General features: G+C 52.3%; 1 protein-coding gene across 1 annotated transcript; it reads left to right on the forward strand.

The window, feature by feature from the left end:
* Positions 1-38: 38 nt before the first annotated feature.
* Positions 39-8,256, forward strand: LOC133360422 (uroplakin-3a-like). Its single transcript, XM_061579139.1, has 7 exons — positions 39-192; positions 958-1,104; positions 2,546-2,831; positions 4,122-4,210; positions 5,264-5,396; positions 6,813-6,898; positions 8,156-8,256. The coding sequence occupies exons 1-7, from the start codon at positions 93-95 to the stop codon at positions 8,185-8,187; spliced, it is 873 nt and encodes a 290-aa protein (XP_061435123.1). The 5' UTR covers positions 39-92; the 3' UTR covers positions 8,188-8,256.
* Positions 8,257-16,907: the final 8,651 nt, after the last annotated feature.

Raw genomic sequence — 16,907 nt, forward strand, 5'->3', positions numbered from 1 at the left:
TCTCGCTCCTAGATTACTCGCTCCTCTCTTTCCGCTCCTCTCTCGTGAACCGGATATTTAAAACGAGGAGAAATCGTCTCCGGTACACTACAATGTTTCATAAGACGGGTATCTTTCGCCGATGGCCGCTGTGTTTTTTGGTGGTGATTCAACACGCGCTGTTTGGAGCCGGAACTTCTCAACTCTTGCTCGGTAAGTTTGCGAGAAACGATGAGTCCGTGAGTTGGTTGTGAAATACCAAGAACTATTTTTATTTTAACAGGTAAGGCCCACCGAGCTGTATAGCTCCTTTTTTTTTAAGACGCGACCAGGTCACAAATGATAGCGCAACGAAGTGCTTATCGTGTGGAAATGTATCGCAGCCAAATATTCTAATGTGGAAGGGAAAACCGGAGAATCCGGCGCAAAATCTACGGACACGGGGAGAGAGAGAGACGCAAACTCCGAATATACAGCAGCAGCAGGCGTCAGGGTCACGATCGAACCCACGACCTCCTGTACACCAGGCGAGGGAGTTAACATCTCCTAGCCACCGTGGCTGATTTTTGTCTAGTAATAGTTTTTTGCACGCACCGTTTGGATCACAATTATTGTAAAGTGGCTTCCTCGTTGTTTGGAGCCATCCAGAGTTTTTAGGATCTCGACCTCTCCAATTCCGCCATCTCTGTCCTCTATTTTTAAACCGGTGGGGGGGGGGGGGTCTGAAACCGAAATGAACAAGGAGGTCCGCAATGCAATGTGGTTAATATTATCTGAATCCGTCTTGGGCTTCTCCTAGGTAGACTCAGCCTGGTGCGGTGTGTAAACATCGCCGCTCGGGGAGACAAAGGCGGCCGGGCGTGGTGCTGGCCATCCACCCCCTCGCGTGCCTTGCCGGCCATCACTCGCTCACAGCACTTGCCCCAACAGCTTGTTGTGGCTACGCGGGGTGGCGTCTTTGTCTTTGTGTGATACGAGGTGAGGGAACCAAGCCCCGGCTCGTGTCGGCGGCGATCTTCCCGTACAACCCGACCCAGAGCACGGCCATCCTGGCTCGGCCCATCTGCGTCTTCCCGTCGGACCCCGGCTCCGTGGTCGGGGTGGTGGCCGCACAGGTCGGGAAAGGTGAGGAGGGGAGAGGGTTGCCTGCGTTGGCGTCACGGTGGCGAGGAGATGTTAACTCCCTCGCCTGGTGTGCAGGAGGTTGTGGGGTTGGATACCGACGCCTGTTGTAAATTTGGAGTTTGTCTCTCTCTCTCTCTATCGCTCTCCCCGTAGCGGTCACGTGGAATTTTCTCCGGGTCTTCCAGTTTCCCCCCCTCTTCATTTTAGAATGAACATCACGCGTTTAGAGTATTTGGCTCGTGATATAAAGGTCCCACATGGTGATGATGATGATGGGCCACTCAGTTGAGCCATCATTTGTTGTCTGTCGTTTCTGAAAGAGGGCTACGTAGCTCGGCGGACCTTGCATCGTAAAATAAAACTAGAAGCGCCCCGGTTAGATTCCCGACTGGCGCCTTTCTAGTGCGGCATGTGTTTGTTCTCCCCCCCGTGCTCTGCAGAGTGAGTCTGTGTGTGCAATGGGCGAGGGAGCAGGAGCGACGCTGTTAACGTTCTGCGCTACGAATCCGGCTACCTGAACTCGATTCCCGCTCATGGTTAGCAACAGGTGACGATGATCTGAACCGGTCCGAGGCCTCCCCAAGGTCGATTCGGCCTCAAATGAGTACCTGGGGCTGTGCGTAACCATCGCCACTAGCGAGGCAAAGGCGGTGGTCGGGCGTGGTGCTGGCCACCCACCCCCTGGCGTGTACCGTGTCGGCCTTCATAGTTGTGCTACTCGCTAACAGCACTTGCCCCAAACAGTCTGCTAAGGCTATACAGAGGATCTTTGTCAATTTAACACCTAGCAGGGCTTTCCCTATCATTATTATCCATAATGCAGTTTTTTTGGGTTAAATAGAAATACGTCGTAAAACTCGCCACCACCACCCGGCACAAACAATTACGTATTAAAGTGTGTCACGTAAACATAAGTTAGTTGTGAATTCGGCACACCAGTGTGTTGGAGAGTAAACCCACAACATTTCCATTTGGACTATGACGTTTCGCCAGTGATTACAACCAGCTTCATCCGGCGCGATGGCCAGAATTGTGAAGTGAACCTCATGGCGGGACCCCGGGGTCCCATAAGCCCCCGGCTCTCGCATGAACTGCGTTGCGACGTCATTGTATTTCTGTCGAAGGCGAACGACACAGCGATCTATTCTTCTCGGCGAGCTCTACACGATGCGCTAATCAGAGTTTCAAAGTTTTGTTTCTTCTGCGCATTCGTCTCCTCGCTGCTGCGTTTGGACGACACGACAACAGAATGATCCGCGCCAGGCGGGTCGCGGCGTTTGTGTGCGCGGTGGGACGGAGTCGCCAAAAACAAATTAATTACGATTTTGACTTCCGTTTATTCGGGACCCCGGGGTCCCGCCATAAGGCTCAAGTGTTCCAGTGTCGGCCTTTGTCCTCGTGGTTTTGAGGCTACTCGTTTTGGTCTTTGCGGCGTTGGCAGGCTACTCGTTCTCACGAGTGCTTGGAGCCGTGGGGTCGAGGGTGGCCACCGGCGCGGGAGATCGCGGCCCCTACCTCGCCGGCTACTTCCCCGTGCCCCCGTGCGCGCAGCCCCCACCGCCGCCCACCGTGGTGGCGGGGGGCACCGGTGGGCCCAGCGTGGCCCTGGCCCTCCTCGGGATGGTCATCTTCCGTCTCGGGGGTGACGCGGCCTGCGCTACGGGCATCGCCGATGACCCCGCGGCGCTCATGTGCAACGGCCCCCTCTGGAACGGCACGGCCTACCGGTGAGCTTTGCTGGCTGACTGTGGCTGGGCTTCTGTCCACTGCCACACCCTGGCAACATGATGATGATGATGATTCTCTTCTTGGTTCTTTCGGTAAAGTCACGTAGAAGGGAAGTAATAAAATAATAAAAATAAAACATGATAAAATAATAATGTTTTATTTTTATTATTTTATTACTTCCCTTCTACGTGACTTTACCGAAAGAACCAAGAAGATGAATCCCTGCAGTCACGATTAGCTTTAAATCGATGATGATTATTATTATTTTTCTGCCATACATTATTTTTCTACTATAAATGTCCATGTGATGATGATGATATTTGTGTTGGCCAGGTCGCTTCTGAAAAAAAGTTTAACATCTGGTGGGCTTTACCTGGTTATATAAAAATAGTTTAATGTATTTGTATATTTAAGTGATTTGTTTAGCTTTCCTATACTTTGCACTTGTGTTATTGTGTTGTAACGTTCTGACCCGCCACTCCTGGACATGTGTGAAAAAGAGCTTTCTAGTTAATCGGATTCCACCCAGTATAAATACATACAGTACTCTGATTCTGAAGGTTTGCTGGCTGCCTGCTGGCTCTGTTCTTGTCCACCACCACGACGACAGCGCTGTAGTCCATGCCACTAACAACATCAGCAAGTGCCAACTAATCTGTGATGATGATTATTTGTGTCCCAATCATTGCACGATTTATAAATAATTCATGCCTTGAGTTTCCTGCAACAAAAAAAACATTGAGTTGAAGTGGTGGCATAAGAAGATCGGGAGTCATTTAATTAAAGTTATAAATAATGAAAGCGATATTAAAGACGGTGAGAGTAGTGAATGCAGAAGAATGACCACTGCTCATTAATAAAAACAATCGCTTCAACTTTTCAACTCGTGCTCCTAATTTATGTCATTCTTACGCTGTTAAATATATATACTGTACACTTTAATTATTATAGGAAATGTATGGGACCAGTCACCCCCGATAACGAATCAACGGTGGGACTCGGGTTGGCAGCACCCTGGACCTGTGAACTCAGGGGGTCGCTGCTTCAACTCGGTCTCTTAAATCGCTTGCGTTCATTACTGAACTGCTAATTCCACTCCCTATCGGTTACCAGTTCTCCTGACATTCTGAACCACACTAACCAGTAAAAAAATGGTTACTGTTTAACAAAAACAACAACAACATCCCGAATCTATCGAAACCTTTGATTTCATCTAGACTCGTCCATCATCCCCACTGCCTTTACCCCACGTGGATTCTCAACTCTCTCGTGCGTTCTCTCTCCGTCAGAGTGAAGTTCGCGCTCCTGGCGAGGAGCTCTCTCTTCTCCCCCCCTGCCATGGAGACGCCGTGGTCCGACCCCATCTCCACCAAGCCAGGTGAGGTGGAGAAGGCCGTGCTAACGATTACGGGAAACGAGTTATTTTTTTAATGGGCGACGTTTCCGGCAACGGCCCTTCATTGCATAGAGAGAGCGCAAGAGGGACGCGTTCGCCCCGAGATCCAGCACCGCTGTGGAGGCAGTGACCAGGGTTGGTGGCTCGCACGCGGACGGGCTGTGACGCTCCCTTCCCAGTGGGTGTGCGTCTATGAGGAGCCGTGCCCTGGCTTTGCCAGGAGATGGCGGTGCAGGGGAAGGCACGAATCGTCTCCATCGCTCCGAGAGAGTGCCGTGTTCCTCGCTCGTTTACAAAGGTGGGGGCACTTCAGAGTGAGGGCCGCCACATTGTAAACCATTGGGGATTTGACAGCAGCACTATGGGCTAGGGGGGGATTCACTCTGTCTATTGTCAGGGGCCGCGATGAAGAAAACTGGGATAGGCTGTTGCCCCCTCTGCACGAGTGGGCATAAACACTCGTTAGTTGTGCCGATAATAACTTAATATGTATAGGGCCACAGAGCTTGGGGGTATAATTGTTTCTAGATTTGAAGCTTTCATGACTGCAAGGATTCATACTCTTAGGTTTTTTCGGTAAAGTCACGTAGGTAAAAAAAAAAATAATAGAAATTAAAATAGTGATTTATTATTTTATTTCAACTATTTTATTATTAACTTTTTTTTATTTTTACCTACGTGACTTTACCGAAAAAAACCTAAGGGTATAATTGTTGGTAGCGCCCCCCCCTCCTCTCCCTCATCTCCACGCCTCCGCACTACCGCATGGCTGCTGCTCCTGCTGCCTTCCTGCTCCTCGTCTATTGGTCCTCTTGGCGCCTCTGAGTCGTCCCCTCTCTCTCGGAGTCGTCCTCTCTGAGTGTCGTCCCCCCCTCTCTCGCTTTCTACACGAGAGCGATGAGAGGACTCCGTGCGGTGGCGCAGCGTAGGGTTGGCGTTGTTCTCATTAGACGATTGTTATTATTCCCTAGGTGGCGGTAGCAGTCGTAGCGATCATGATGGTTGTGATCGTTTTCGTTGTGGTCGTTGTCACAGTGGTGAGCGTTGAGCAGATCCACGTGTGGCCCGGCAAGCGCACGGGGGGCATGGTGGTGGTGACCTCCGTGCTCTGCTCCATCCTCTTCGTGCTGCTCCTTGCGCTCAGCGCCGCGCTGCTCGCGCCCAGCCGGTGAGCCCCCGGCGCCGGCGAGCCCCTGGCGCCAGTGAGCCTCCGGCTCACCCTCTGCACCGATGAGCCAGTGGCGCTGCTGGTCGCGGTTGTGGAGGAGGTGTTCGAGGACGAGCAGCCGGCGCTGGTAAACGCCGGTAGTTTGTGGTGTGGGCCGAACGTGGCACGGTGCTGCTCCGCTCCACTCCACGGCGCTCGTTAAAGTTCCTCGCGGTGACGTCGCTAGGAGTGGGGGGGGGTAGCGAGGCCGCGTTAAATCGAGTGGCTCGCAGTCATGGGATCACGTGTGTACGTACGTTGAGCTTCTTTGGCTCCGTGCGTAGCCAACCGTGCTAATCGGAAGTGTGGGAGAATACAAAGCAGTTCTAAAGAAATTCGTTTGTCAATCTAGATGATGATTTAAGAGTGCACAGCTCCAGTAGCTTCCTAATATCGGAAGGAAGAGCATTCCAGACGGCCGCAGAAGCGCCTCTGAAAACGCGTGATGCGGTGACCGATTTTGTTTGATATTTGACATAAAAAACAGCTTGCTTGTGGAAGGCACTTTGTGTGTGACGAGTGCGACCTCCTCATATCGTCGTTCGCCAACCGGAAGTCAATGCAGCTCGGCAAACACTGAACGGGCATGGTCGGATTTTGCAGGACCCGTCACGACACGTGCCTGAGAGAATGGTTGTACTCTTAGGTCTTTTCGGTAAAGTCACGTAGGTAAAAAATACATAATTATAAATTAATGATAAAAATAATATAAATAATAATAGAAATAAAATAACAAATCACGACGTTTCGGGCGCAAACACAAGCGTCTGGCATCAGGTGGGACAACCACAGCAAGAAACAAATTGCTGAAGTGGGCTAAGAATGGTTGTACATGCTGCGGATTGGTGCCGTTTTTGCCAGACGGTCCCGTAGGTTGGCGCGGTTGCTGTTAAACTCAAACTATTTACGAAACTATTTCATTTATTTAACAGTTAAGGCCCACTGAGTTGAATAGCGACCTGGAAACAAATGATAGCCCAATTAATTGGCTCATCAAGTGGATATTTATAGCAGCCAAATACTCGAAACGCATGTGTTTTTCAAATGTCGAGGGGGAAATCGGAGGACCCGGAGAAAAATCATCCGAAAGACCGCGAGCAGAGCGAGAGACACGCAAGCTCCAAACATACAGCAGCAGGCATCGTCAGGGTCGGGATCGAACCCACGACCTCCTGTGTACCAGGCGGAGTAGCCACCGTGACGCCCCCTGCCTGTTACTGTTGTTGCTGCTGTTACGACTGGCTGCTGTTGTTACTGCTGCTGCTGCTTTGCCTGCTGTTGATGGCGCTGCTGTTGGTGGTGGTGTAACTGCTGTTGATGGCGCTGCTGCTGTTGGTGGTGGTGTAACTGCTGTTGCGTCTCTGTGTGCGTGCACAGAGACGGAAAGGAGATCACGAAGGAGGCGCGTCCATCTCAAATCTCTGGCATGGAGTCGCAGTTCAGGAACAAGGCGTTTGACGAGGGTGAATGCACGTACACGCACAAAGACAAAGATCCCCCGTATAGCCTTAACAGACCTTTGAGCCAAGTGCTGTTAGCGAGTAGCAGCATCTATGAAGGCCGGCACGGCACACGAGGGGGTGGGTTGCCAGCACCACACCCGGCCACCTTTTTCTCTATAGTGGCGACGTTTTTTTACACCGCACCAGGTATTCATTTGAGGCTGAGTCAACGTAGGTGAGGCCAAGGACCGGTTTGGATAATCGTCGTTCACTCACTCATTCCCTGGCCGCTCATCCGCTCACCTGTTTACTCGCGCACACACACACACCCACTTGATCATTCGCTCACCATTCACTTGCCATTAACGCACTCGCACGCCCCCCCCCCACTCGCCACATTGCAGTCTCTCTCCGCTTCTCCCCTTGCACTGCTCCACTGGAAGAATTCCTTCTTCCATCGGCATCATCATCTCCCCCCCCCCCCCAAACTCACCAGAACAACATCCTCGCTCCATTCAACACTCGCATCATGCAACCCGTCACCACCACCACCCAGCCACCCGCCTTTAAATCTAAAAACTAATTTTTATTTTATTGTACAAGGTCAGGCCCCACCGAGGTGCTATGTTGCTACTTTATCAGAAGCGACGTGGCCATCACAAATGAAAGTTCAACGAAGTTGATAAATTACGTGGACATTTTATAGCAGCCGAAATGGTCTCCGTCGGTCACGTGAGCCCGTGGCACCTCTGTCCCGTGACTTGTCGGCCAGTCCTTCTACACGTCACGTGGTGGCCTCAGTGCACTTGGCCGCGCATCAGCGGGGTGGTGATGTCACCTCCACTTAGTGGCAAATGGCGGTTGTGATGCGAGTCGGTGTGAGTTAGTGTTTGCAAGCATGCACCTACGAACTTCTTTCGCATCGTACATAGCCCACCGCGCTACTCGGAGTTTTCTGAATCGAAACGCGTGATGTTGATTTTAAATGGGAAGGGGAAAAATCCACGCGACCACAGAGCGAGAGACCGCAAACTCCAAATATACAACAGGCGGTCAGGGTCGGTATCGAACCCACGCCCTCCTGCATACCAGGCGAGGGAGACATCTCGCACCGTGGCGCCCCGGTGCTGTTGAGAGGCTCGTGATCCCAGGCGGGATGTCTCCGTTGCACGATGCGCACAGCACGATCGGGGGAAATGGGAAATTTGACAAAATAAATTCTCGAGATGAAACAAATAAAAAAACATCTGACTTCCATGTCGATTCTTTCTCTTTTAGGCCAAGTGGCAGCGGAAACTCTGAAGCACTGAAAACGGATGGGGACTCGGGCAGAAATGATGTCATACTTGACCACAAATAAAATCTGTGTGAAACGGAAATCTCTCGTCCTCTGATTTATTGTAAAATTTATAATAAAATGTCGGAGCCACCGCGAGGTTGAAATCTCGAGGCAACGAGACCGGGCGATGTTCAACGTGAACACCACCACAACAACAACACAAACAACAACAACAACGGTAACGAGGTGAGATTGTGGAGTCTGGGAGGATTTCAATAATAAAGGTATTTTTGGGTTCAATCGCATAAATATAAATGCGACGTTAACCCACCACCACCACCCGACACGGCAAATTAGCCAGGTTTGTCTCGCAAACAACCAACACGTGCCAATTAGTTACAATTTGAATTGTGAATCTTGTGAGCTGACTCCCGAACATCCGTGTGGCATGCTTTGTTCACGTGACAACCCTTAATAATTGGCTGTTGGGTGGTGGTGGTGGTGCGTTAAGGACATTGACATTTAGGTGATTAAACCCCAAAAAAGATGTCATTTTGGTCGCGAAAGCTTACTGCATGTTTTAAAGTGGCAGGATGCGTTCACTATTTTTCTAAAACTTTCATTCGCAGAAATGATTATTTTTTTAAATGCGGGAGAAGCGGTGGGTTACAAAATCGGTTTCAATGCATCGTTTTGACCCTGGTGTTAGCCGAGACCTGGGCGGAGAAGAAAACCCAGTTCTGGTCGCCAGGTCAAACTGCACAGTGCGCCGAGCACTGCACCACCGCTCCCTCGCTGAGCCGTTGGCCGACAATACAAACTAAATAAATGTAAACAATCTTTGTTGAACCAGGTCAGGCCCAAGAAGATACGGAACTTTTTTTTTTCAGAAACAGCCTGCCCATCTCAAATGACGTCCCAATGTCGTGGCTTATCACGTGGACATTTCGAGCCGCCAAATGCTCCGAAACGCGTGATGTTGATTCTAAATATGGACGGGGAGAAAAACCGGAGGACCCGGATAAAAATCCACGCGACCACGGGGAGAGAGAGACCGGCAGACACGCAAACTCCAAATATATAGCAGGCATCGTCATATTTCACCAGAAATTAAACCCATGACCTCCTGTATACCAGGCGAGATAGTTAACATCTCGCCACTGCTGCATTTACATAACAATTTTGACCAGCAGGTGTCGGCAGAGCTCCGTTTTGTGATCCCAAGCCACAAACAAAAAATGCCCGCGAAAGTTTTCGTGTTTAGTTTAATATGGGGAGGAAGGAGATGCCGTGGTTAATTTAATATTCGAGAGTGTTAGTCACAGGTGCTACTCGCTATCAGCACTTGCCCCAAGCAATCTGCTAAGGCTGTACGGGAGATCTGTGTCTTGCTCTTCTGTGTCCGCATGTTCTCCCCCTGCTCTGCAGAGTCGGCGTGCGTTGAGTGTCTATCTGCGTGAGTGTGGGGAGCGGTGGCTACGATTCCCGCTCGCGGCCAACACCAGGTGACCATGTTCTGAATCGGTATTGGGCCTCCCCTAGGTCGACTCGGCCTCAAAGTTTTGTGTATTTAGTTTGTCCTTCCCCCGCACCTCCGGTTAGCACGGTTGGCTACGCTACGGTGCGAAAGAAGTCCAACGTGTATAACAGATACACGAGAACCCGGCGTATAAACCTCGGCATTAGGGAGACAAAGGCGGCCGGGCGAGCGTGGTGCTGGCCAGCCACCCCCTCGTGTGCCGTGTCGTCCTTCATCGGTGCTTCTGCTCCTCGCCACTGGCACCACTTGCCCCAACAGTCCGCTACGGCTACACGTGGCAGTTGCGACCGAGACGAAGTCGCTCTCTCACGCGTGGACGTCTTGAGGAGCAGAGTTGGTGGGTCACCCACAACACAACGTAACTCCACATCGGGGCGCAGCGGCCTATTGGAAGGGGGGGGGCTATGCGAGATGCCACTGTGCCCCCCCCCCCTTTCTCCAGACTCACTCTGAATAGCCAGGCATGGGTTGAGCCCGTAGTACAATGGCATGTTGGCGAAAACTAGATATTATTTTAGTTGCACTCGTGTATTGGGTCGAGAGGAAGACGACGACGACTCGTACAATGACGTAATTATAATGGGAATATTTGACGGCGCGATCCCCACAATGGAGTTCTCATGCGTCTTGCTCCGCATGCACGTGGCAGGACGCAAGCCGGGTGCTCTGCAGTGACACCCACGGTAGAGCGACTCTATTTTACGCTACTATATTCTACCCTGCGTGTATTTATCGGAAATATTATTTTCATTAATAACGATGTTTTTGTTGGCATTCGTAGTTCATTGGTGGGATAAAAAAAACACATGTTTTGGCTTTTAATACGATTCGGGATCCGCCTTGTGGCCGACTGGACCCCGACACGCGTCGCATCACGCGGCCACGCAGCCACCCACCCCACGGGTGCGCTCCTGACCCCAGCGCACGCGATCTGCCCATGGAGTTTACTGTGGCAATGGGGGGGGGGGGGGCAGACTCGTGCTGCGGTGTCTCAACTCGCCGCGCTGCACGTGGAGGTGAGGCTCGCGATGGGAGCGGCGCCTTGGGGACGACTGGAACATCTCCACGCCGCCCTCTGTGATGAGCGCCCGGTGCCAGTGCCGCGCTCGGGCCATCGGTACAGATTCATCATCATCGCCATCATCATCATGACCACCAACATAATCACTCATCATCATCGCCATCATCATCATCATGATCGCCATTACCATTATCATGATCGCCATTACCATTAGCATCATTATCACCATCATCATTACCATCATCAACATGATCACCATTACCATTAGCATCATTATCATCACCATTGCCACCATCACCATGATCACCAACATCATCACTCATCATCATTACCACCATCATCATTATCACCATCATCATTATCACCACACCATCATTGCCACCACCACGACCAACATCATCATCATCATCATCACAACCACCATGACAATGCGGTTTTGCATTTATGTAGTAATCCTGAATGGCGAAATGAATAAATAGAGCGATGCTGTTTTCTTTCTTGCCAGCAAGCGCTGACTGTCTGCTACTTAGGGCTCGCGTGTCAAATCCTTTTGTGTTCGCCTGATTTTGTTTGTTTGATGGGTCCCTCTGTGTGATTTTTCCAATTCATTCCTGCACCACCTTGGCAGGCTGCTGCTGCTGATGATTGTTATTCAGCGCTCCATTGTGAAACGGTTGAAAATATAAAAATCATACAGTCAGCTGGCAGCGACGAAGGCTGGGGGGTAATATTCGGGGTGGTTAAGAGACGTTAACCACCACGCCTGGTACACAGAAGGTCGTCGGTTCGATCCCGACCCTGACGCCTGCTGTATATTTGGAGGTTGCGTCTCTCTCTCTCCCCTGTGGTCGCGTGGATTTTTCTCCGGGTTGTCCTCTGGGTTTTCCCATCCACATTTATAATCAACATCACGCGTTTGGGGCATTTGGCTACTCCTGTGTATTTCCACGTGATGGTGATGATGATGATAATCCACTTCGTTGAGCTGTCATTTGTGGCCTGGTCGCTTCTGAAAAAGAGCTACACAGCTCAGTGGGCTCTACCTGGTAAATGAAACATGGACATTTATATATTTAATTTGTTTACATTTCTTATACATTGAATCTCCTATCGTGTTTTCGTATTATTTGTTGTTGTAACCTTCAGACCCCGTGCCCCTATTGGACATCGCCTGCAGTATAAATACATATTCTGAGTCAAGGCCCAGGCTTGGCTTTGGCTCAAATGAGCCGGCTCAAAGCCCACGATTCACGTTTGAGCCGGCTCCGAGCAATGACCAAAACCACGCACAAAAAGACAAAGATAACCCGTATAGCCTCTAACAGACTGTTGGGGCAAGTGTTGTAAGCGAGTAGCACCTTCGAAGGCCGGCACACGAGGGGGTGGGTGGCGATGTTTACGATACACCGCCACGCGCACCGCACACAGACACAGCAACAACCGGTGATGGTGGTGATGATGGTGATGATGAGACTGAGAATGGACCGTGCTATGGTAAGACCCCCCCCCTCCACCGTGCTCTTGGTGGCGACTTGTCTCTGGCTCCAGCGCGTCGGCTCAAAGAGCCACGCTTAACTTCCTGAGCCGGCCCCGAGCAATGAACGGCTTTTTTTCACACGAACCGAGCTTGAGTCGAGCCGTGCCTTGGAAGCGACTGAGTGGCCCCAGGCTGGATCCTAGCAGAGCGGAGTGCAGGGAAATGCTGGGAACGACTGAGTAGCTCCAGGCTGGACCCGGGCCCGAGTGTTGGAGACCGAGCTGCGACCCAAGACTCGGACTCTGAACGAGGAAGGGCGAGAGAGCGAGAGACAAAGGAAAGGGGAGAGGGGGGGGGCGAGAGAGGAATGTAGAGAGAAAGGAATGGAGAGAGCGGGAGAGAGAGAAAGAGGAAAAGATGGAAACCGCATCCCTGAGCCATGAAAATCAATCCCGAGGCGGCTAAAGTGACGGAATAATAGCGTCCGCATTTCACCCAAAAAATTACGGCCACAAAACAAACAGCCGCGCTCTGTGTGTGTGAGAGAGAGAGAGAGGAGGCTCCTATCTCTCTCTCTCTCTGTGTGAGGGACAGAGAGAGAGAGGGTAGTTTATGGGATCTTCTGCCAGATCCGTGGGCTTGAAACCTCCTCGACGGTTTGGAGTCGTGGTGGTCGTGGATGTCTCCAGGCCTGCTCCATTCTCTCAACACTCGCTACAAGGCAGGCGCAACGCCTGTGCAGCTGAACTCGCGGCAGCGACACGCCCTGACGATATTCAAGGGGCGTCACGGTGGCGAGGAGATGTCCACTACCTCGCCTGGAACACACGAGGTCGTGGGGTCGATCGCGACCTTGACGCCTGCTTTACATCTGAGTTTGCCACTCTCTCTCTCCCAGTGGCCACGTGGATTTTTCTCTGGGTCCTCCGGGTTTCCCCTCCACATTTAGACTCGTCACGCTTCCAGAGTATTTGGTGACTGTTATACATTTCCACGTGATGATGATGATACGTCACTTTGTTGAACTATCATTTGTGGCCAGGTCGTTTCTAAAAAAGAGCTACATAGCTCAGTGTGCCTTAAATGGTTAAACAAATAGTTTCGTTTTAAATCCCATCTATGGGACATTTTTCCGCTATAAAAATGATGAGAACAATAAAAGGCATAACACAGAAGGCGTTAAGAAATTAAAACACCAAATAGACACACCTATTTCAAGACGCAAAGTGTGCAGTATCCACACGTTATGCTTGTGGTGTGCATGTAGCGGAGCACGCGGACAGTTGAACTCCCGCTCCCCACTCGTGTGTGTGTGGTGCGTGTGGTGTGTGTGGTGTGTGTGGTGTGTGTGTGGTGTGTGTGGTGAGTGTGGTGTGTGTGGTGTGTGTGGTGTGTGTGGTGTGTGTGGTGTGTGTGTGGTGTGTGTGGTGTGTGTGTGGGGTGTGTGGTAAGTGTGGTGTGTGTGCGGTGTGTGTGGTGAGTGTGGTGTGTGTGGTGTGTGTGGTGTGTGTGTGGTGAGTGTGGTGTGTGTGGTGCGTGTAGTGTGTATGGAATGTGAATGGAGTGTGTGGTGTATATGGCGCGTGAGATGTATGTGTAGTGTGTGTGGTCTGTGTGGTGGAAGTGGATGGGCATGGTGCTGGCCTCCCACCCCCTACATAGGTGCTGCACGGGGGATTTTTGTCTTTTGGTCAGAGCGCTGCCGTCTCAACGGGACAAGCAACAGCTCTGTGTGTGTGTCTGTGTGTGTGTGTCTGTGTGTGTGTGTCTGTGTGTGTGTGTCTGTGTGTGTGTGTCTGTGTGTGTATGTGTATGTGTGTATGTATGTGTGCGTATGTGTGTATGTGTATGTGTGTATGTATGTGTATGTGTGTGTGTATGTCTGTGTGTGTGTGTCTGTGTGTGTATGTGTATGTGTGTATGTATGTGTGTGTATGTGTGTATGTGTATGTGTGTATGTATGTGTGTGTATGTGTGTGTGTATGTCTGTGTGTGTGTGTCTGTGTGTGTGTATGTGTGTGTCTGTGTGAGAGACGTTCATTCATCGTGGACGCGCCATCAATCGACAACCACTCGGGGCCACGTGGCGCCTCTTGCACATCCGTCACGCGTCGTCCCCGTCACGTGGCACGGTGGCAGATTCCCCCCGCGAGGTGCCACCAACTGTGCGAATAACAAAGACAAAGAGCCCCCGTATAGTCTTTTCTTGGGGCAAGTGCGGTTTAGTTAGGCGGGCAACGGGGGGGGGGGGGTGCTGGGGGTGGAGAGTGGACGGGGGTGGGTAGCCAACACCACGCCCGGTTCCGCCTCGATGCTCTATGCCCACCGCACCAGGGACGCTCATGTCCACTTGTTATAGGCTGAGTCGACCTAGGGGAGGCCCAGCACCGCCGTGGGCGAAATTCGAACTCGGGTCGCCGGGTTTGTAGGCGCAGCGCGCTGACACGCACACAGACAAAGATCACCATTGAACCTTTAACCTGCTGTTGGGGCAAGTGCGGTAAGCGAGCAGGTATGAAGGCCGGCACGGCACACCGGGGGGTGGGTGGCCAGAACCACGGCCGGCCGTCTTTGTCTCCCCAGTGGTGATGTTTTTACACAGCAGGTACCGCGCCCCACACACCACTCACACACACGCGCACGAACGCACGCACACGGAGACACGGACACAAAGACGTGGACAGAGCCGTACACATATTGAAACACGCAGAGACTCATGCTTACGCCCACACACACACACATTGCTATGCACACACCCACACATATGCATGCAAAACGAAGACAAAGACCCCCCCGTGTAGCCCACGCATGGTCTAGGGGCAAGTGCGGTTAGCTGGGACGGCGCGCGTGTGAGGAGGGGGTGTTATAGACAAACGCCACCCCCGGCCGACCGGCCGCCTTTGTATCCCCAGCGCTGATGTTTTACCCTCCACAACCAGGTATACTTATTTACGTCTGAGTCGACCTAGAGGAAGCTCCGCTTTATTTAGATATTCGTCAATATTCGTCGAGTCTGGAGGGAATCGAACGGCCATCTGGCTGTGAGGTACGGGTCGAGCCAGCCAAATGCAACTCCCTCTCTGTCTCTCTCCATGCATATTCGTCTGTGTCTGTCTCTTTGCATCTTACTGTCTCTCTCCCCGTCTCTCTCCCCGTCTCTCCCCCCGCCTCTCCCCCCGTCTCTCTCCCTGCCTCTCTCCCCGCCTCTCTCCCCGTCTCTCTCCCCGCCTCTCCCCCCGTCTCTCTCCCCGCCTCTCTCCCCGCCTCTCTCCCCGTCTCTCCCCCCGTCTCTCTCCCCGTCTCTCTCCCCGCCTCTCTCCCCGTCTCTCACCCCGTCTCTCTCCCCGCCTCTCTCCCCGTCTCTCTCCCCGCCTCTCTCCCCGTCTCTCTCCCCGTCTCTCTCCCCGCCTCTCTCCCCGTCTCTCTCCCCGTGTCTCTCTCCGCCTCTCTCCCCGTGCCTCTCCCTGCCTCTCTCCCCGTCTCTCCCCGTCTCTCTCCCCGTCTCTCTCCCCGCCTCTCTCCCCGTGTCTCTCTCCGCCTCTCTCCCCGTCTCTCCCTGCCTCTCTCCCCGTCTCTCCCCGTCTCTCTCCCCGTCTCTCTCCCCGCCTCTCTCCCCGTCTCTCTCCCCGTCTCTCTCCCCGTCTCTCCCCCGCCTCTCTCCCCGTCTCTCTCCCCGTCTCTCTCCCCGCCTCTCTCCCCGCCTCTCTCCCCGTCTCTCTCCCCGTCTCTCTCCCTGCCTCTCTCCCAGCCATCTCCACCGACGCGGTGCCAGTTCGCGTTGTTCACGGCGACCGAGGGGGACCGTCGCTGCTCTTTAACGCAGAAAGCTTTTAGGATCAGCGCGCGGAGACGTCTCCTGCCACACAATAATCGCTCATCAGTCGCGAGCGGTAATTACGCTCACATTTTGTGGGCATTGATGGGGGGCAGGGGGAGGGAAGGGGGGCGAGGGGGGAGGGACGGGGCGATGTTTTTTGAGATCTTAAGAGTAAGAGACAGAGAGAGAGATTAAGCATTTACCCTGAGCTCTACTGAGACTTGGTTGGAACGCTGCTTTGGTGATGAAAGTGTAATTCCACCGCCACAACCATTACCACCACCACAACCTCCACCACCACCATCACAACCGCTACTGCAACTTCGACTACCATCACCACAACCACCACCACAGCCTCCATTACCAACACCACCGCCACAACCATCACCACAATCTCCTCCACCACAACCTCGACAATTACCACCACAACCTCAACCACCAAAACCACCACCACGACCTCCACCACCACCACATCCACCACCACAATCTCGACCACTACCATCACAACCATTGCCACAACCTCCACCATCACCACCTCCTCGCTAGCAACGCGTTCTCCTCTCCGCCAGATCTCGTGTGAGTGGGTCTGCGATTATGTCTGTGATTGTGTCTGTGTGTGTGTCTGTGATTGTGTCTGTGTGTGTCAGTGTGTGTGTCTGTGCGTGTATCTGTGAGTGTCTGTGTGTGTGTCTGTGAGTGTGTCTGTGTGTGTGTCTGTGTGTGTGTCTGTAATTGTGTCTGTGTGTGTCTGTGATTGTGTCTGTGTGTGTCTTTGATTGTGTCTGTGTGTGTGTGTCTGTGTCTGTGTGTATGTCTGTGTGTGTGTCTGTGTGTCTGTGTGTGTGTCTGTGATTGTGTTTGTGTGTATCAGTGTGTGTGTCTGTGCGTGTATCTGT

This window comes from Lethenteron reissneri, chromosome 68 (genome assembly GCF_015708825.2).
Source record: "Lethenteron reissneri isolate LAM-NWPU_2019-01 chromosome 68, ASM1570882v1, whole genome shotgun sequence".
Classification (NCBI taxonomy): Eukaryota; Metazoa; Chordata; class Hyperoartia; order Petromyzontiformes; family Petromyzontidae; genus Lethenteron; species Lethenteron reissneri.

What these genes read in the sequence shown, in the direction of transcription:
- LOC133360422 (XM_061579139.1), top strand. Translation starts at nt 93, where the DNA reads ATGTTTCATAAGACGGGTATCTTTCGCCGATGGCCGCTGTGTTTTTTG. An exon ending in TGGAACGGCACGGCCTACCG is followed by an intron (nt 2,832 to 4,121) that starts GTGAGCTTTGCT and finishes TCTCTCCGTCAG; the next exon opens with AGTGAAGTTCGCGCTCCTGG. An exon ending in CCCCATCTCCACCAAGCCAG is followed by an intron (nt 4,211 to 5,263) that starts GTGAGGTGGAGA and finishes TCGTTGTCACAG; the next exon opens with TGGTGAGCGTTGAGCAGATC.